This window comes from Pholcus phalangioides, unplaced genomic scaffold (assembly GCF_987345545.1).
Source record: "Pholcus phalangioides strain wild (caught in Gottingen) unplaced genomic scaffold, Ppha-v1.0 ptg000011l_1, whole genome shotgun sequence".
Classification (NCBI taxonomy): Eukaryota; Metazoa; Arthropoda; class Arachnida; order Araneae; family Pholcidae; genus Pholcus; species Pholcus phalangioides.
The window spans coordinates 51,533,278-51,555,748 of record NW_028301604.1 but is presented as its reverse complement, the minus strand read 5'-3'; the positions used below and the strand labels follow the sequence as shown (position 1 = coordinate 51,555,748).

Below are 22,471 nucleotides of genomic sequence, written 5' to 3'. Positions count from 1 at the left end.
CGGATTTGCTGACTTTTGATGACGGGGAGGGGGTTTGAATGTTGCTTACGTTATCAACCACCCTTTTTTGAAGATATGAAATATTCTAAGCTGCTGACAAGGGGGGAGGAGGTGAGTATTTCGCTGACGTTTGCTGACAAGAGGGAGGAGGGAGTCGAAAATGGCTAAAAATTTGCTGACGTAATACTTGAATGGTCCCTTGCGGGAATTGGCCCACATCCTCTCACTTGCCGGGTGAGCACCCTAGGCTGCAAAGGAAATGAATTTCAATCTTTCCTTAGAGCTCGTGTACACTGAACGGGGACCGTACATGGGCCATTCAGTGCACACGAGCTCTAAGGAAAGATTGGAATTCGTTGCTTTAGTACACTGGTGTAAGAAATTAAGAGAATTTGCAGACTTGGTCGATTATCTCTAGAACTACTGTACCGATTTTAATGAAATTTGATATGTACATACATTGATACAATACAAAACAAATAACCATTTAAAAATTGTAATACACACGCATGATCGTGCGTAACACTCGTTGGAGTCGGAAGGTATGAAACAGCGGTTGCAGAATAAACAAAAAAATGGGTTAATGGGGGTATGGTCCCCTCTTACAGATATACAGGTCTCGCAGCGTGATTTTATACTTGAAATAAGGCAGTTTATCATTTCCTGTGGCAATTGGTCCCACTCGTTCAGCAACGCTGTTTTCATTCCCTGGATGGTTCCCGGAGGGGGGTTGCGAGTTGCAATTGTCCTCCCCAGAGCGTCCCAGACATGCTCTATAGGGTTAAAGTCTGGAGATCTGGCTGGCCAATCCATCCGGCGAATATCCTCATTGTCTAGAAAATCGTCGAGCAGAAGAGCTCTATGTGGCCTCGCGTTATCGTCCATTAAAATGAACTCAGGGCCAACTGCACCCCTGAAAAGTCGAACATAGGGCTCCAAGACCTCATCCCTATACCTCACACCAGTCACAGTGCCTCTTTCAAAGACATGGAGGGGTGTGCGGCCATCCAACATGATGCCTGCCCAGACCATTAAACCTCCTCCGCCATAATGGTCGATTTCGCGGACATTGGAGGGTAGGTAGCGGGTCCCTGGTTCTCTCCATATGAACGTACGGCGAGAATCGGTGCTTAGGCTGAACCGGGACTCATCAGTGAAGAGAACGGTCACCCATTGATCCATACTCCAATCTCTATGCTCTCTGCACCATGATAAACGGATTCTCCTGTCCGTAGAAGTGAGCGGGACGCAAACAGCAGATCTTCTTGCAAACAACCCTCTCTCATGAAGTCTTTTGGAAACAGTCACCCTTTATACACGGGTTCATACGTCACGAGAGAGCTGAGAAGCTGTAGCACTCCTGTTACGCCTCGCTATAATCGAAAAATGGCGACCTTCTCTGGCCGTCGTGGCTCTTGGACGACCTTGCCCAAGCTTTGCATTTACAAGATTTGCATTTTTGTCTAGAAGCAGTGGTTTTACATTCAGTTCAGTTCTTTTCATGAAATTCGATAAAATATGCAAATTCTCTTAATTTATTTCACCATTGTAGTTTAGTGGTCTAGTGCGTTCACCCGACAAGTTGTGAGAGGGCGTGGGCCGATTCTCCGCAAGGGCAGTTGAATTTTCTCTCTTTCCTAAATTCATCTTCACAGCCAGTTGCTAAAAAAACCTTCGTATGGATAGCAGAGAGTGATCCTTTGGATGTATGTTAAATGCAACAACTATTTAAAACTTCCGTTTTTTGTTTTTTTTTTGTCTTTGCTATGCGTCGTTCAAGCTATGCTACCTTACCTATTTAATTTTATCTTCCGAATTAAATTCCTGAACCCTTTTGAGCGGTTTTATAAATTTCGCTGATCCGCATTATATAACTGGCACAGTGGAAATAATCAGACTTTTTTTACGATTTTGTGCAGGTGATAGTGCTTTCTCTCCCCTCCAGGGGCGCCTTAAGCGAGAGTGCAAGGGGTGCGGCGTACCCGGGTGGCAGTTTATAAAGAACGGTAGATTAGGCTATAAATTAGTCGCCAAAAATATAAAAATAATTCCAAAACAGAGGTGAGTTTGAGTAAAAACTCACTTGACACAACGCCTTCTGGATCCATACTTTGACGACGAAGATGTTATATATATATGAAAAGTGAGGAGACAGACGGGTCCTGGGGCCGTAATACTAGAAACAAGAATGTACAGGGTGTCCATAATTAAAAGACCCTATTTTAAAGTAGCCTACAGGTGAAACCAGTCATCAGAAAATTCTGAAATTTTGTGGAGAACTTCATGAAGTGATGAAAATTTGTTTCCGGGGGGAAAAAATTAGATGCACATGTCGCCACCAGAGGACGTTTTATTAAGAAATGACACACACATTAGGCAAACGTTTACAATTTTAACAATTGTTACAGCAACAAAACATGTTCCACATGATGGCCATCATTTTCAGATACCATGTGATACCATCACAAGATGGCATGTTCCACAACTGACCGAAGTGTCTGCGGAGAAATGTTCAGCACGGGGCGTGAAATGCTGCCTTTAAGGTTAGGTAAAGTTCGTGGATTGTCACGATTTACCAGACGTTTCAAATACCCCAAAGCCAAAAATCGCATGGATTAAGGTCCGGGGATCGGGGAGGCCATAGATCAGGGGAAGCGCTGGCTGATGACACGTTCTTCTGTAAAATGTGTTTTAAGAACATTCTTAGCACACTGCAGTGTGTGGAGCTCCGTCTTGCATAAAGATTGCGTCTACAAGGCAGTGACTTGCTTGCAGAGCCGGAACTATTTCGTTCTGTAACGGCAGTGCATATCACTTCCCGGTGATCGAACATGTCACTGGACCTGTAGAACGTAACTCCTCGTAGAAGTAAGGACCGAGAATAAATGATGCAGTAAATCCACAGCATACCGTCACTTTTGGTGAATGCAACGGAGCCTCTAAGATAGCGTACGGATTTTCTGGTTCCCAAATTTGGCAGTTGTGAGTATTGACTGCACCATCCAAGTGAAAATGCGCTTCGTCTATCCAGAGGATATTCCAAGGAAATTCTGAATCGACCTCAACGCGAGCTAGAAACTGCAGTGAGAACCGGAGTCAAGCGTCATAATCATGTGGAAGCAACTGCTGCTCAAGTGAAAGTTTGTACGGATAATATTCCGCATGATCTTATGGACAGTTGAACGTGGACTATCCACACACAACTCCTGTGCTACCAATACCTCCTAGATACTAAGCTATCTAGAAGGTATTGCTGCTACACGCCTGACACTAGTGCTGCCACGAGAAAAGCTCTGTCCTCTTCCACCTGAAGCGAAACGTCCTGTACTACGTCTATAGAAACGGGTTTTCTTCCTCTTCTAGGACGAACAGTCAACAATCTCGTATGGTTATCATACTCCGAATGTTTTAACATTCATTGGACCTTTTCGAATCGTCTAGTAAGTCCGATATTTCCGTAGAGCAGTTACTGCGGAATTGATGTTTTGGCAATTTACCTATTCTCGATGTGACAGCGAGAGAGAGAGCACGCATGTTTTGAGCTCCCGAGATTGCTGTAATCTAGCAAACCACAATGCTGTAATAGTCAGTTAAAAGTTTTTAGCTACATATCCGTACTCAGTCAGATTGTAATGTAACAAATAATTAGGAATTGCTTTAAAATTCTGAAATGTCAAGCATCAAAGCACAACCTGCCTGCTTCCTGCACGGGGAGGTGCTCGTCGAAGAAAATGACGACTGGGCCAAGCTGTCTGAAGTCTTCGGTGACAAGAAGGCCAACGCTGCCGCACAAGTCAGCGCAATATTCAGCTTCCTTAGCCGAACCAGCCGCCATTACAACTTGTGGTGCCAAGGCTACCTAGCCGGACACTTCGACGCAGCCGACCAATTCTCGTGCGAGGGGAACAAGATGCTACAAAAAAATCTTTGAAATCTACAGAGAAATCCAGAAACGACCGGAAGGTGCGAATGTTCTGCAGCTGAAGATGGCCCTACGGCAGTATGTCAAGAAAGTTCTGACAAACACTGAAATCTGCTACTTTAGCCTGCAGGTCAATGCAGAGAAAGGCGAAATTTTCTCCCAGAGGATCACCAAGCTCATAAGGGACAGGAGCACCAACTGGATAAAAATCCCGGATTTCCTGAGAGAAAGAACCAGCACAAGCAAGCCAGCTGCAAAGGCAGGAGAAACAACCCGAACCAAGAACTTGGGCCCAGACAGTGGAACAGCCCCGGATAACTGCCACCCCTGAAAAACAACCGGAGAAACTGCAGAAAAAACTGGATAAACCCGCTCCCGAGGAAGGTGAAAAGGCCTATGCACGGGACATGGACAAACGACCAGCTACACCGACTCCTGATTCGATGGCCGCGCCGGTTCAAACGGGCCAATCGCGCGTCACTAGCAGCGACGAAGCTCCGCCCACAGCGATCGGCGAGCCAGACGGCCACGAACAGAGCGAGAAAAGTACTCGCTGGTGATCCGGTGTGATCGACGATGGCGTTCGGTGGCCAAGAAAATTCAAGAACTGTGTCACGCCGCGTGTGAAGTGAAATTTACGCGCGGTGATTATAGAATCACATTCACTAACACCTCGGATCGAGACAAGATCATCGAGTTTCTCAACGGTGAAAAAATCCTAAGGCAATCTTCACCTGACGCCGAAATGTTCAGCGTGATCATACGCGGACTTGACTCAGCAATGCCCGCTGAAGACATTCAACAAGAACTTGTTAAAAATGGATTTGAACCGATCCGAGTAACTCACATGCGATCCCGAAGGCGGCGGCTACGGTCTAAAGGAAAAGGGATAAAAGGTTATATTTCGAGCACCGTCTCTATCCTTCTGTTATCAAAACGTTATGTGTACATTCATCTTAACTAAACCCCGAAACTTCTCCAACTCCTAATCTCATCTCGTCTGTAATCACCACAAAATTTGTTAATCGCGACAATTGTCCGGGGAAAATATGTTGTAAAAGTTTGTATGTTTTTTTTTTTCTTTTTTTTGACACAAAATAAAGTGTTCCAGACTCTGCCACGAAGCTGGGCTGGAAGAGATCTCGGCAACGGGATAAGTCCAGTGGCAAAGTTCTGGCGCCTTCATTCATTCATTCATGTTATCAAAACATGAAAAAGGCTGACTCTGCCCACTGGCTGTTGATCGACAGGTTTGGGACATGGGAAACATGCTCGAAGATGAAGCCGACAGCAAAAACTATTTGGTCTCATTATTGCCGAAATAAGAGAGGGTTTTGAGGAGGCGAGATATCTCGTAATATTGCCGAAATACAAAGCATCAAGGTAGGCAAGATATCTCGTAATAATTGCCGCTGAGACGGGGAGTTGCTTGGTTATAGTAATCGTCCGAAAGAAAATATGATATTCATCGAGAAAGATCTAGAAGCAGCTATAATTTGTGACAGACAGTTTTTTTCCCCCTTCTTAAGTTTACAATTATCACTATTTTTTATTTTCTCTTGAGTTTCGAAGGTTACTGTGTTACGGATAGAACGATATCTACACATGATGTTCTTTTTTCCTTTTTTAGTTTTCAGCCAACTTGTTCGGCATTTTGCATTATAGGACATTCGTATTTGTATTTAGAAATGCTAGTTTTTACTCGATATAATTCAGTTTCCTGTGAATGCGCTTTAAATTATGTCACTTTTTTAACAGATGTATTTTTTGAGGAATCTATAAAACATTTCTGTTCGCTTTCTAACTAGCTGATACTAAATCACAGCGTTCTGTTGAGGAAATCGTGGTTCTATTTTGTTTTGCATCCGTGGCTTGGTTTGGGGCTGCTGACAAGGTAAGTGAAATTTAAAAAAAATATTCCTTACAGATTTCAGTGAATTTAACGGGAAAAATTTCTAAATAATATATTTATTTCAGAAGTATGTTTTTTATGTTTCTGTTTGTTTGTTAAGCCTAGTTAACACGGTAAACATTATTACTGAACAATTTAATTGTAAATTTTTAACTTTTATAAAAAAATTACACAAACGCAAGTTAATTTTAAGAAGCAATTAATATAGCTTCAAATGTTCGTAGTAGTAGTATAGGCTGGTTCGACTCTGGACCACAATCAACATCAGGGAAATAGATTTCGCGTTTGATATTCTATAAATTCTTCATCCGACTCCAGTGTTGAATGGAGTCGGATGAAGAATTTTTATAGCTAGGTAATAAAATCCAATTCTCCCCCTGGGGGGGGGGGCGATGGAATGGTCCAAGGGGTCGGTAGAAGCTATGGGTTTAGTATAGGGTCCTATGGGCTGACTTGAGCTCAGGGCGATGGGAATAAAAATTTTCTAAAGAAGGGGCGATGGAACAAAAAGTTTAGGAGCCTATGATCTCTAGCTAGCCCACAGATCTTCTCCACGTCCAGACTGTCATCCGAGAAGAGAGAGAGTCAGCAGCTACTCTCATTCTTGATTGATTTTTTGTTTTGCTCTTTTCTTTGGCTGTCGCTTCATTCCGTTTGGTTTGCTACTTTTATGAAGTTTTTTCTTTTCTTTGCTTTTTTTTTTTCTTAGCAACCTTTTCCCTTAGCATCTTTCTTACTGGACTGTCTGTCAGGATTTCCTTTCGACCCCAGTTTCACTCTTTTCTGGCTGGTGCCTTCGGCAGTGGTAGTAATTTTTCTGAAAAAATTATACGGAAATATTTCTTCTTGAGGGTCACACTGAATTTGATGACGTAGCGCTTGGGGTAGCTTGTAAAATGACGACACTTTACTCAGCAACCTCTCCAGAGACTACACTCACTGTTCATATTTCATCTGGAGCAAAGTCTTCAGTTCTAGGGATTGGATGGCACATGGCCAACCTGCCCCGCTATAAGTTAGCCAACCAACCCCAAACAGGATTTTCAAATAAATGGGGCAGCAAAGGTGACGAGACATCTCAAATTGTAGAACCTAATATACAAAAATCAAACGCTTGGCTACACGTTTCAGCTGTGCTAACGGGAATAACAATATTTCCCCACACGTTTACCACAGAAAAAAAGTATTGAAATTCGGAAAATTTACTCACCGAATCGAAAAACAGAAATTCTGATACAGTTTCACCATCACAGCTGGGATCCCACTGAAAGCAATTGTCTAGGGTCGGTCTGGTAGTGAAGGTCACGTGAGTCGATATTAGTGCCGATCAGAGATTCCTGGTGGAAACGAGAAGCTGATTGCCATCCTACTTACGCTAACATGCTCTGGTCTTTCTTAAGTTTATTAATACTTTCTTTATGAACCACGAATATACTGGTCTTTTGTCATAGGACAATCTGTTACAGATTTGGAAAATTTATTTCGTAATTATTTCATTTAGAAGTCACACTGGACCGATACTATAACGATACAATCCGCGATATCGACACAGATTGGTTAAAAAACCTGAATTTCAGGTTTTTTAACCAATCTGTGTCGGTGTCACGGTTGTATCACTCATCCTATCGGTTCAGTGTGAACCCGGCCATAGAATACGGAGACATGTAAAAATATTATCTATATATGTTATTTGATAAATTGTTATCCTAACGAAAATTATTTGATTTTTTTGTTTTTTGATCAGCGAAGGAGATAAATGGAAGCAACGACGAAAGTTACTTACACCCACTTTTCATTTCGAAATACTCAAAAATTTCCTATCTGGCATCAACAATCAGTCCAAAATATTAATGGAAGTGCTAAGGGAAACAATCGACAAGGAATGGGTTGATTTCGTCCCGTATATGACAAGATGTAGCTTAGATATAATATGCGGTAAGTTAATAATGGTACAATTATACAGGGTGATTCAGAAAAGATGCGGAAAAACGTCAAGAGGTGATAGTACACACCAATACAAACAATTGTCATCAAAGAATGCATGGTCTAACTTGAAACGCAAACGTGCTAGCGCGTTTCAAAACGGTCGCTCCGCAAACGTTAAAACGGCATTCCTGTTGAAATTTATCGATGGAAAAAGAACACCACATGCATGCAAATGTAACCTGGGTGAGAAGAAAAACCGTATGCAAATCTGCGTCACAGTGAATAAAAATGTGCGGACGCCATCCGGTACGTTACAATTGTTCGAACGGTTACACGCTGATGGCGTCCACGCCTTTTATTCACTGTGACGCAGATTTGCATACGGTTTTTCTTCTCCCCAGGTGACATTTGCGTGCATGTGGTGTTCTTTTTCTCTCGATAAGTTTCAACAGGAATGCCGTTTTAACGTTTGCGGAGCGGCCGTTTTGAAACGCGCTAGCGCGTTTGCGTTTCATGTTAGACCATGCATTCTTTGATGATAATTGTTTGTATTGGTGAGTACTATCACCTTTTTTTTTTAAAGTTTTTCCCATCTTTACTGAATCACCCTGTATAAAGCATTATACCCACTATTTTAGCTAGTTCATGTTTGTACAGTAAAACATCTCTTAACGGTAACCCCTGTTTTACGGCCAAATAAAAATATCCCGGCAAAAATCTATTTAATTAATACATTTCGAACCCCTGTCGGTCACGGACAAAATTTTCATCAACCGTTCTATTGGACTAAAACTCCTGTACGAACACCAATAGTTGCAATTTTGGTTTGAATTATGCTCACTAGATGGCAGCAAAAGTTTAAATATTTGATCAACCTTTTTCTATTTGGCTACTCTTGGATGAAATTTTGGCTTAAAGTTTGTTAATGTTGTTTAGCACCTCTGATGTCAGTTTAGAATCTGAAATCAGGTGTTGTGTGCTGATTGTGCTCCTATATATTTCAGATTATTCTCCATTGATTAATACGCCCAGTTCTAGTAAAATCGTTGCTCTATTACTAAGAGAAAGAATCGATGTCTCAAACGTAGTAAAAAATTGTAAAATTGGAATTCTTTCTAGCTCTTGCAAATGAATTCAATATACATTGATTGAATACATTTGCCCGTAAACGCGATGACGGAAAGTCATTGGATTTAGTGCTTCAGCTTAAAATACATTTTGAAGGAGTTGAAATGCTCACCAAAACCCCCCACACTGCGACTGGTCGGTTTTTCCAAAAGATGTTAATTCCGTACGTAAACATTGTATATTATTTCTTTTGTAATTTGAATTTCGTATCTATGCAATAATTATGTATTTTCATGACTTTAAACGCATCTCATATTCTCAGAATTTCATTCATATTCAAATAAAAAGCCATTTCAATTGCTGTTAGTACTATATATAATGCAATTAATACACGAACTCCCTCTGATACGGTCACCACTTTTTTACGGACAATTTTTTTTGTCCTGTGAGTGTCCACAAAAGAGAGGTTTTACTGTATTTATATATACAGGGTGAAAATTTAAGTCCATTTCCGCTCAAATAACTCGTAAACCGTTGGTTATAGAAACCATTTTTTAATAAGAAAAAGTATTTTCAAATAACGTGTTCATTCTAGACACGAGCCATTTATTTTACTACGAACCGTATATGAATGGAGATGCAAAATTCAATTCTTTGTTGTTCCTGTCCTTTTTAAGCCCAACAAAAAATAGAATTCCATGTCTCTAAGTGCAATATCAGCTGAGATATTTGACTTAAAAATTACTGAAAATATGAGGGAAAGAACAGCATATGAAACACAAAGCAAGCTTTTCCCTAAATATATATGCAGTTCTTTCCCTCATTTTCTGCCGCTGTGGTGGTCGAGTGGTTATAGTGACGGACTCGCGATGCGAGGATCCGGGTTCGAACCCCACAGTGGTGGTCGGCTGAAGTTGGTTTTCTGTGGTTCCCAACTTCAAGGCGCAAATGCGAGCCGATCTCCCCGTTAAAAAGTCTCGCCACAGAGAGCAACAGTCCTACAACGATAAATCATTCAATCATAACACTTCACTCATAGTTTGAAAAACAGATGGCAGCACTACACATAACAAGCATTACAGAGCAACAAAAAATCTTCACGTCAGGTTTCACTACACGTACACGCACATTCCCGCATGTACCGATTCGTTGCGGGTTCCGCGGGGGGTTGTGGGCGGGGTGCATGTGTGGTGTAGCAGTAGTAGGTAGGGCTCGTAGGTAGGGTAAAAAAGGGCTCGGGGATCCATGATGTTCTTAAGTCAGCCACCTCGTTGGGCAATTTGCCTGTTGTGGTGTTGTATTTGTATTTCTGTGATTTTTGAATTCAAATACCTCGGCAAATATTGTGCACTTAGAAACATGGATTTTTTTGGGGACCTCAGTAGAGACACAGCAACAACATTTAGTTGGAAGTTTGGAAGACGGGATCGCATAAAAAAACTAAACTTTGTATCTCGATGCATATACAGTTCTTAGTAAAATAAATGACATATTAAGACTGGGCATGTTATTTGAATACTCTTTTTACCATGGATTCTGTGGCAAAACTTATTTCTTGACTTGTACTATCACGAATATATCAATTGCCTCTCATTTTAATTTCGCATATTCTCTCATATCAATTCGCCCCTCTCTTTTTGATAAGAGTTCTAGGACACCCTGTATATAATGATATTTTTATTTCATGTAGAGTGATTGTAAACTCTTCAAAAAAGGGTGATTTGATAGAACACATCGAAACAGAAAATGTTTGCAATGGAACCGAGGATTTCATTCCATTCATAGTTCCAAACACAATGATTTCAATAAACGTGCGATATCTTGTATTATCCCTATAGACTGAGGTAAGATGCCTAGGAAGGAAGGCGGACCCATTGTCCCTTATCTTCAAACAAAAAAACTGGTTTTGCTGCTCCGAGTGAGTCTAACCGTTGAAAAAAAAAAGTAAGATAGGAAACAGCCATTGGCTATAGCGACAATACTGACATCACACTTGGACTCAAAAACTGCGGATGAGTCAACTTGGGGTTTCAAGAACCCTAGAGACTGAGGTAAAGCGATTCTAGTGGCTAAAAGTGTTTCGTCGCTGAACGGTTATGCAATTTATCGAATTTACTCGTTTATGGTACTGTGAGATGATTTCGGTCCTTGGTTTCATTTCAAATATTTGTTCCAATGTGTTTCAAAATCATTTTTTTAAGTTTAAAATCACTAAGTGTGGCAAGTTTATGTATAGTAATATCTTCTAGTAAACGTTGTAGGTGCAACCGATAACAATCACTTGAGCGGAATTCGCTCAAGTGATTATTATCACTTATTAGTTGAATCTTTTTTCAACTGACATCAAACTTTTGAAAATACACCAGTCTTCTGATAAAAATCGTAACTAAAATTTCTGTTATACATAAATAATATGTATCGAGGCTTATAAGTGAGGAAATACTACAATTTGAAATTTATGGATGGATTCACGAAATCGAACCGACGACCGACCTTCCAATTTCTTTTTTTCACGAAAGATCTTCTTTGTAGCGAAACAATGTGTTTTTTTTATTCCTTCCCTTGTGGCGAAAACGCGTCTTCATTATAATGCGGAATTTCCAGCATTTGTGCAAACGAAAGTCATGTATAGTGGTATTCTTTGATAATACTGTTTCATAAAAACAAACAACAATATATGATATGGTAATAAGCCTGAAGACCAATAAATCATAGGTTTCGCCACAGCTAAAATTCTTTTAAATACTAGACTGACTATCCGCCATCTTAATCCTAGAATTGGTACCTAACAAATCTATGCTTAATAAACCTATACGAAACTACGTCTCTTTGGACGTATAGTTACCATTCTAGGGTTGAGTGGTAAAACAAGCGCTATAAGCTTTTAGTGACAGTGCCGTTTAGTGGTTCACCATTTGCGTTGTGACCATGTATTGTATGAGAAAAATTGTTTAGGTGTGTTCACTCCTCAAATAATATAACTTAAGTAATACTCCTCAAAGTTTTGCCCATGAGTTCTGAATAACCCTGTATGTGTGTGTGTATGCGTTGTATATTTATGTTTCAGAAACAACAATGGGAGTAAAAGTGAACTGTCAAATTCGTGAAGATGCGAAGTATTTACAAGCCGTGAACGAGTGAGTGGACCGCTGCTAATTTTTATCTAACAAGCATTTTAGGGTAGCGCATATTAAAGTTAGAGACTTCATTATGACAACTATAAGAAATTTAACCAAACGAAACAATGATTGAGGTCGAGATACACATTAGCGTTCCATGCCAGGATCGCAGTTCGGCCGTTAGTAGGCTCATTCCCTAAATATATATATATATATATATAATGATTATTCGTTTAACTGCCGCGTGTTCAACTGGCGTCGCAGGAGTTGTGTCAGTCTTCAAAATTTTGACAAGGCAGGTCAGTGAAAAAAAAGAATGTTCAGCAATCTTCATAAGAATGATCTAGGAATTATAGCACTCGCGTTAAAGCAGAATTTGAAAAGAAACGTTGCCAGACGGAGAAAAAACCGGGTTCATTAGCTGGGGTCGTTGATGGGTCCCAAGCGAGGATTTGTCACGCTCGCTTTTAAATTTCTAATGCAAAAAACTGAATATTATGAGATTAGCCGTGGTTAGTACATAAGTCTACATCTTCACCGTCTAATGGTTCATGGTATACCGATTATCCGATTACTGACTTTTAGCCAAAGTGAGTATACCATGCATTTATATTGACAGAGTTTACAAATTTAAATCGTCCGTATAGTATTCTGTACAATCTCATTGACAACGGCCAACTAGACTAATCAATAGGGACCATGAGAGCATATTCAATGGAATTCGAAACCGCAATATTACATTCAATCGCAAATATTAAACTGATGCTTATCTAACGTTCAACAACCCTAGTTCACAATGATGCTCAACGATACTTCATCTTCTCATACATCTCTTTTCTGTTTCAACATTAGTAGCTGTCAACATTATATAGTAATTTTGAGTTTATATATATTTTTTGTTTTCCTGAACACATTTTTCTTGTTCGAAACTTTTTTTTCACATCTCTTTGATTCCTCCCTTTCTCTCTCACTCTCTCTGGCCTCTGCCACGGCCGACTATAGTCCGTTTCAGGTTAACTTTGCAGTGGAGAGAAAGGTAGAGAGTGTATTCCTTCGCCGCAAAATAAAGTTCCCATAAATCGTAGTTTTATGATGATCATTTATACAGAATATTTCAAGTTTTTTAATGATTTTGAAAAAATATCGTTTTGAACCGATGTTTCTTCGTTTGAAATTTTTAAATTAGAAAAAATATTTTTTACCATTATCTAAAAATCTATAGCAACCACAACGACATTTTGGTGTGATACCCTACAAATCGTCCATACCTTACCGATGCCGCGTATCGATACATTGGTTAAGAGGCTTTTGTTGCCATAGCAACGAGTGATGAGGTTCCCTCGTAGCTTCCTCTTCACTGCAAAGTTAACTTGAAACGGACTATAGACATTAATTGTTTAGTCGGCTATGTCTCTGCCCGTGAAAACTGGGCTGGAAGAGTTTTGACGGTGTAAATTCTGGGGCAGTGTCATGGCGTTTATGTCGTGTGTATTATTATTGAGTATATACAGGGTGATCAGAGAATAAGCCCTTATTTCAAAATTAAATATCTCTACAACAAAGATCAATAGAATTATGCGGTAAACGGTACGTTTATTAGCAAAACTAAGAATGTTGTACAGAAATTTCGAAAATTTAGGTTTTTTTTTAATTTTTTAAAATTAAAAAAAAAAAAAAACTGGAGATTTTGGGGTTCCGAAAATCCTCATTTGTGTGAAGAGAAACCACTGCATTCGCCTAAAGTTACTGCATGGGCTGCGGTATGCGCCAGAGGCATTATCGGCCACTTCTTCGTGCGAGAAACGATTACTACTGAACGTTACGTTACAATTTTGGAACAATTTGTCAGCACACATGGCGCTTACCGCAGCCCATGCAGTAACTTTAGGCGAATGCAGTGGTTTCTCTTCACACAAATGAGGATTTTCGGAACCCCAAAATCTCCAGTTTGTTTTTTTTTAATTTTAAAAAATTAAAAAAAAACTAAATTTTCGAAATTTTTGTACAACATTCTTACAGTTTTGCTAATAAACGTACCGTTTACCGCATAATTCTATTGATCTTTGTTGTAGAGATATTTAATTTTGAAATAAGGGCTTATTCGCTGATCACCCTGTAGCAATAATATTTAATAATATCTTGTTGCTAAATAGACCGTCTTGTTTTTATTCGTTCAAAGAATCGACTACGCAAGCAGGAAAGCGATAATTTGGTCTAAAAACCATTTTCTCACGCACGAAATATCTAGGAAGGGATAGAGAAAATCTTATCTTCAATGTCTCAAAAAAATTGACCCGTTTTTTATTTAGTTTCATGAAAATGCATGGATAATACGTATTTTCTGATTGCGCATTTGTATTTATAAGAAAAGAACATCAGTGTTTTTATTTATTTTTTTTTTTTTTTAAATAAAATTTTCAATTATCATCTAATTTTTCTTTTCTCTCTCTCTCTCTCTCTCTTACACGAAGTTTACAACATTTTAATTGTAATCACGAGATTTTACAATATCTGACATATTTCAGGATATCAGAATACAGTTTTCACAGAATGATGTCACCATGGTTATGGTCAGATTGGTTGTTTTCTCTCACTACAACAGGAAGAAAAGCCAAGAAAAGTTTGAAAATAGTTCATGATTTTACTAAAAAGGTGAGTCAAAAGATGTGACATTTGTTCTTTTCTGGACATTGTTCAGCGATAGTCAAAAAAGCATATAGAATGCTCGGTTTTATTTTGAAAAAGGTGTCTTCGCGTTCTCATAAAGTCATTCTTCCGCTTTTCCGAGACTTAGTTGGTTCTGGACTGGAGTATGCTGTAAGGTTTTGGAGACCATACCTACAGAGGGACATAGACTTGGTTGAAGGGGCGCAGAGAAGAGCTACGCGTGTCCTTATTGGCACACGGGGCTTGAGTCATAAAGAGAAACTTCCTTTTTTTGAATATGTTTACATTAGATGAACGCAGGTGTCGGGGTGATACGATCGAAGTGTTCAAAAGTTTTTCAACGGTATGGATAGGATGGACCATGTACATAAGTACACCGTCAATCGACTGCTTTTACAAGGAGGCACCAGTATCGATTGGTAAGGAACAATTCTAGGTTATGGTGTCGTAGAGAATTTTTCTCTAATAAGGTTGCTAATAAATGGAACAGCTTATCCCCGGAGGTAGTAAATTGTAACACAATTCACACGTTTAAAAAGAAATATGATTAACACGTTGGGGTAAATCGAGAAGCTATCCATACTTAGAATAAGACAACCATAAATACATTTTATGGGCATTGTATAATAATTTTGATCATGTATATATATTGTTTGTAATTGCATTTTTAATTGGGTTGCTGTATTTTTGACATACATATTTATTATGGGCATCTTTTTCTCAGCCACCTCGTTGAGCATTTTGCCTGTTGTGGCGTTGTATTTGTATTTGTATGAGCCAAGTTACTTTGGGACATGCATTATAACAATACCTGCTGCTACCACGAGACATAATTTTGGAACATCATGTTTCTAGGAATATGACAACACTTTCATCTGTTAAGTTATATCACCTGTATATTATATACATTATCAGCTACGCGGTCAACCCCTGCTTGATGAGAAGTTGAGCTAAATGAAAGACTTGAGCTTTCATCCAAGTAGAATAACTTGATTGCGGGAAAATAAATGAGATCAAATATCCCACACATTATTTAAATCGAGCGTAATTAAGCATTATAAAAATGTATAAGTTGGTTTAATAGCATCAACTGCTAGACATGTGTCGGAACAGAATGGAAATATAAAATGTGTTCAAAACAGAATAGGAGGATACAATGTGTTTAGAGCATCAATTGGAAAAAAACAATCGCGACACAAAATAGCTGCTTGTTTAATTCATTTGTTTTAACTCAAATACATTTGTAAGTTCATAGGCATACGCAGAGGGGGGGGGTGTCCTCCGAACAGAGATGATAGTGTTAATACAAGATTCATTGAGAGACTGGTTATTTGTGGAGATGAAGATTACAAGGAAGAAAATTCATCACTGACCCCACGGGGACTCGAACCCCGGTCTCTCGCTTGCCTATGTCATTCACGAGCTATTAGTTGATTGTTGACGCCGTCCACACACACACACACAATGTACGGTGCCTTTCAACATATATATACGCTCCAAGGTTGAAATATTTTATCTGCTTCCGTAGCTTAGATGGTAGAGCACTCGTCCGGCAAGCGAGAGACCGGGGTTCGAGTCCCCGTGGGGGCAGTGATGAATTTTCTTCCTTGTAATCTTCATCTCCACAAATAACCAATTAAGTCTCTCAATTAATCTTGTATTAACAAGTGGGACATTTCTATATGCATGATAATGTTATTTTGCAGGAAAAAAGGTATTTTCACACTCGGCACTTTCGCAGCACGAGTTAGTAGTCATGACTGATATCTTGAACCAACAGTTGAACTTCCACTGCACGCTTATATTGAGATCTTGAAAAAGTACAGTTTAGAGTATTCATTCATAAAATCACACAAACAATTTACTGATATTTGTAATAAAATGATAATCAAAATTATTAAAACAAAACTTAATTAGATATCTGGGCTTGCCGTTTTTGTAGAATATTTCCTTCTTCCTGACTAGTATTCCCCTATCCTCGTATAACCTGTTTTAAGTATAATTACTTCCAAATCTTTCGTTTCATCGACGTTTCAATATTTATGCGGAAATATATATATATATATAAACCATTTAAAAAAGACATTTCAAGCTTGTCATTCAGTATTTTTAATTTCACTTTAAAAAATAATACTTGGAATCTTTGTTTCCCAAAGAAACAACCCAGTGTTATAAACTAAAATACTGTATAATTCCTCGCTTAATGATGCGTTTCAGTTTTCTGAAAACGAAACTACCACACTAACTTTATCTACCACATTCTCGAAAAATGAAATTTTTATCACGTAAATTTTCTAATTTAAGGCCTAAACATTTTTTTTTTATAAAAGTTTTTAGTACACATCTATTTCATTAACCAGATACTTGAAAGTTTCGTCTCAGCACTGCAGTATACGCTTGCAATAAAAATAAAAGAGTACCTATTCAAATATTTTTAAAATAACATATAATAATGATTATTCATTGATTTTACCATAAAGAAAGTCATTTGTTTTATACATTTGCAACGAACATTTTGTAAACATGTTGTGTTTCTTTGCATTACAGAAAGGCGTAATGCAGTAATCACTTTTACCGAGGCGAAACATCTAACTGAATTTAATTAATTAACATATTTGTAAAACTAGAGATGTCCCACACTTGTGCTGCCATCTGGTAATCGTAACATTATACACCCTTTATACTTCAAAATGCCAACGCCCAATATAAAGGATGTTACGGGGGTTAAAAAGTTGGTAGTACTTTAAATTATCGTCCGTAGATAAAGGGTTAATAGCATTTTTCATAAATATTTCACCATTTTTCACGTTGTCTCTCTTTAAATTTTATCGAATGATTAACTATTAAATAGCTTTGCTTCCGGAATTTTAGAACACACTAACTTCAACAATTGTGAAACGTACTGTTTGTTTGATAGGTCATTGCGGAAAGAAAAGAAGAAATGCTCAAACACAACGATCATAACGAAAATGAAAATGCAGACAATTGTGTTTATCGCCGTCGTAAGAAAAAAGCATTTTTGGACTTTCTTCTAGAAGAGCACCTTCAAAACAATACTTTAACCGAAGAGGATATAAGAGAAGAAGTGGATACCTTCACCTTTGAGGTAATTCTTACAACAAAAACGAATACGTAATGTTTAAGCAATATATAATCTGCATATATGTATGTATACAATATATGTTAAGGTAAATGTGATAAATCTGTAATTATACATAATCGCCAAATTTTATGATGAATTGCTTTAAATTTACCGGTAGTTATGTACGTATAATTCACAAATAAGGTTGGTAAGTTTGATAAATATGGAAAAATCATGCTAAAATATCTCTTAAATTCAACCAAATATCAGTTTCTCCCGTACATGATGAATGCACTATATGTGAAATGAAAATGAAAATTCCATGAAAATTAAATTAAGTCAACATAATTGTGAAAAAGATAAAAACATAAATTTTTTATCGGTCTTCGTGATGTTAGTAAATGTAAAAAAAAGCCAACATGTTGCAAACATAAATAATTCGATCAATCATGTTGGTTATCATAAACCAAACCTAGTATTTAGAGAAAGTATCTAAATAATGTGTAGACTTCAGATATGCCAGTCATGTTGCAAGGGGTTGTATAGTTATTGAAATATAAAAAAATTAACTGTTTATTCGGGCATCCTGTCCTAAAAACCCAGGAAAGTTGTCTTGTTTCTAAATGCAATATTCGGTGACATATTTTAATTAAAAAAATCTGATAAAAGTTTGGAAAGAATATTGCAATTATGGCCGTATTCACCGACATTGTTTAAACTACAATCGCTGGCTAATAGATTAGAGATTGACAAGGATTGGTTAAAATCCTGAATTTAACCAATCCGTTTCGATCTCTAATCCTTTAACCAGCGATTGCAGTTCAAACACTCTCGGTGAATACGGCCATTAGAAACGTGGAATATTTATTTATTTATTTTTTTATTTTATTTATTTTTTTGGCCTCGAGAGACACGGGCAACATTTTTCCAATTGGGTATTTTAGAACAAGGTGTCCGTATAAAAGTTGATATTTTTATTTTAATAACTATACAACCCCTTGCAACATGAATGAAGTATCGGAATTCATTTGAATCCTTTGGAAGTGCGCCTCAAGGATGAACGGTTCGCCAGTAAAATGCGGTCAAAGGAATTAAGGAATCGTTCTGTATGTTCAGGACCTGGCATGTTGATATTTTTTTCCACCCAAGAAGTAGGACAAATAAGTTTAAAAAACTCGATTCTACAGGATGTTGACTATAAAAATTCAGAGAAGATCTACATCTAGTTCTAGATCGAAAACTGTGTGGATAATTATGATACATCTAAAATGAATACTTCTCAAACTATTGAATGTGAAATGATACCTCATTAAAATATTCTTTATTTAAATATGTACTGTATACTCGCAAAATATAGAGTTTACTACTTTTCTTTTAAATAAATAAATATATATTCGAATATCTGACTTTTGATGCTCTGCTTTGTTAGGGGCACGATACCACTGCTTTTGGTATGTCTTGGGCTACATACCTGATTGGTTTGCACCCAGAAGTTCAAACAAAAATTCAAGATGAGCTTAACTCTATTTTCGACGATGACAAAGAAAGAGATGTTACTGTAGAAGACTTGAAAGAAATGAGATACTTAGACCGCGTACTGAAGGTATGTTTGAACCATTTTTGGCCGCTGCAAACTTGCTTGCTGCCTATCATAAAGTTTTCTCACCCCATGTACTTCAAATTACTTTTATTCATATATTCTGGTCAAATACATTTCTTAATAATTAGGATAATTCCCTGTAGTGTGTGCGTTGATTTTAGTCGGTCAAGTAGGAACTCGGCTTCACGTGATTCTCATGAAAGCAGAACACAAGTTCAAATGGTCATTCAATGTCTCGAGTACGTAATTACAGCGCTTACATTCTTAGTTGTACCAGAGAAATTAGCATGCAGCGATTGGTTGCACGAGTAAAGACGTCACGAGGGACGGAGTTTTTGGCAAAACTGCCTTCCGCTAAATAACTCGTTAACTACGATACTATGAAACTGAAAAATCTTGCGAATAAATGAAGAAATTATGCTTTTATATAAATGAAACAGTTTTTTCTTAATGATAATACGGTTATAAACTCTTCACTTTGTTAAATTTTTATGTTAGAAAATCTGAATTTCTTGATGCAGATTAAATACCGCGTTTTTTTTTCTCCGAGAGGTTGAAAGGGAAATATTGTATTTAAAAAAAAGTTTATAAATATATCATATAATTATTATAAAAATAATAAAAAGTTTAAATTCCAGTGGAAAAATCGGCATTTTTTTCTATAAAAACATGACCAAAAATTTTTTCTATTCCTTCAAATTTCATTGCTGGTGAATGATATTTACATATTTGGATTATATGATGAACAAGTTTTTTTTTAAAAGTAGCGAAATTCGTATCTCCAAACATTATGCAGCCGCGGATTATTCGCAGTAAATTACGGTTTCTATTAAAATTTGAAGATATACAACCGTCAGCGCTGACCAGCTGGGAAAAATTGAGAGAAAAAGGAATTATAGAGAAATTCGTTTCTGAAAGAAAATAATTTTTTTTACATCAGAATACTCTCAAAGATTGCCAGATAAACTCTCCAAAAAGCACTGTTCACACACACCATTTGTCAGTTTCAAAAATACTTTCCAGTAAAAAAAAATTACGATGAAGAAAAAGAAATCACTGGTTGTCAAAAAACGAAGATGTGGAAGCAAGGAAAAAAAATTAATCTACATGATATTAGAGCGGGATTCGAATCGCCATCCTTCGTAGTGTGTGAGACCTATGCTCTACTACCGAGATCTCTTCCGGCCCAGCTTCGTGGCAGAGTCTGGAACAAAGTGCATTTACCTAACAGTCTGAAGGCCTATCTAGTGTTGTGTCTGGTTTTTCAGTGCTGCCATCTATATTTCGACTCGTGAGTGAAGTGTAATTGATTGGATATTTGAACTTGTTTTAGGCCTGTTGCTCTTCGACCTGTTGTATTCGACTTGTGATTTGTACCGTTGCAGGCCTGTTGATCTCTGTGGTGAGACTTTTTAACGGGGGAGATCGGTTCACATTCGCGCCTCGAAGTTGGGAACCACATAAAACCAACGTCAACCGATCACCAACTGTGCCGTCGGTGGTGTTTTAAACCGGGTCCACACGATGCGAATCCGTCACTATGACCACTCGACCACCACAGTGGCTCCTTGGTATAGCAATGACCAGGGGTGGTCGTGGGCGACTGTTGTTGTTTCTCGAGGGTATATCAGTGGCCAAGCCACCTGGCAACGGAGTAATTAGTCCACATGCTTTGCAGTCCGAAGGGGTGAATTCCAGATGGATCGTGTTGGCTTCCGTCAGGAAGTTCGGAATCTATTCTAAACGCCGAAACACGCTACACTGACGTGACATGATTTTACGTTATGTCAGAAATGTTGTGAATTCTGATTCATGGAAATTCTGTGATGCGAAAATTATGTGACGTGGAATTCCCACGTCAGAGAATTTCCACGAATCGGAATCACTCTTAACATCTCTTACATAACGTAAAATCACGTCACGTCAGTGTAGCGTGTTTCGGCCTTTTATCTGGTGTAATATGTACTGGTAGTGAAAGATGACTGTGGAATATCAGTCACAAGTGGGGCCACTAAATCGAGGCCCACTACGGGAAGCATTATAAGGTGCCAACTCATGAAGGGGACAGTGGACATGGGTGCCTTCATGATGCTCGAATCGAATACATCTGCTGTGACGTGACGAACTTGGAGACGAATATGTGACTGTATAGCAAATGCAGTATTTAGTCGCTATGCAGACGCGTGGGTATCGTAAAGGCTTCGAAACATGAAATTTGAGTTCAATCGTCGCAGACGGCACAGTGATGGTCGTCTAAATTTATTCTTCTGTGGTTTTCCAACTTCGAGGTACAAGCAGGGTTGGATCTTGAATCCTGCGAACTATGCGGCAGCAAAAGGTGCCAACTGAATGGGGAGGGGTGATTTTTTACCACTAAAATATCATTCGCTTACACTTGAAAAATATCCGAAACCGGCCCTGGGTGCAAGAGCGAGCAGATCTCTATTTCAAAAAAAGCCTTCCACAGAAAGCAGATACACAAATACAAAAATAATTACAAACATTATATATTTCTAAACTTCGTTTAAAATTTCAAAAGTAGATGGGAGCACTCCACAACGCATAATACTAACTCTTCAGAGGATTACAAATACATTAGAAACACACGCATATACATACAAACAGGGCCGCAACTAGATGTTTGATTCGCTGGGGCAAGCACGCATTTTATCGCCCCCTTGTAATGTTAAAGGAGAGGTTAAAGGGTGAAATTTGCGCCCCCTCTGGTTCTGTCCCTGGCCGCCTGCTTCCCCCCCCCCCCCCCAGTTGCGGCTTTGCATTCACTAGAAACACTTTGCAACACTTCTCGGAATGAACATTTCCGAGGTCAGGTACGCACAACTTTTAACTGAACGATGGCGATACCTTGGGTTCTAAAATTTGTAGAATGAAGCGGTTTTCACCAAAAATTATGGTTTGTTATTTTCTACCCGACCATGTGCAATTCGTCTTAATGAGGGGTCATCTATATATTTATTTTTAATCAAACTTCAAAGTCTTCAATCTAAATCGTTATTTTTTCCATCTTATCTGATTTATCGTATTGCATTTACCCTGAAATATAAAATTTCATCGCTGTAAGTATAAAAATGAGGAAAATACGAGTGAAAATGTGTTTGGGGACACTCTAAACATTGAGAAACTGAATTTGAAGGTTGATTGCAGGGGAAAAAAG

The 22,471-nt window shown here is 38.3% G+C and overlaps 1 protein-coding gene and 1 non-coding gene across 2 annotated transcripts in view; both read left to right on the top strand.

The window, feature by feature from the left end:
* Positions 1-22,471, top strand: part of LOC149080540 (cytochrome P450 4V2-like) — a 40,429-nt gene that overhangs the window by 6,331 nt on the left and 11,627 nt on the right. The window contains exons 3-8 of the mRNA XM_089239639.1: positions 5,731-5,816; positions 7,579-7,769; positions 11,896-11,965; positions 14,473-14,599; positions 17,532-17,720; positions 19,126-19,299. Of these exons, the coding sequence (XP_089095765.1) occupies positions 5,731-5,816; positions 7,579-7,769; positions 11,896-11,965; positions 14,473-14,599; positions 17,532-17,720; positions 19,126-19,299 (837 nt within the window). The remainder of the gene's footprint in view (positions 1-5,730; positions 5,817-7,578; positions 7,770-11,895; positions 11,966-14,472; positions 14,600-17,531; positions 17,721-19,125; positions 19,300-22,471) is intronic.
* On the top strand, positions 16,133-16,204 carry TRNAA-GGC (transfer RNA alanine (anticodon GGC)). The gene has a single exon. It is a non-coding gene; the product is annotated as a tRNA-Ala (tRNA).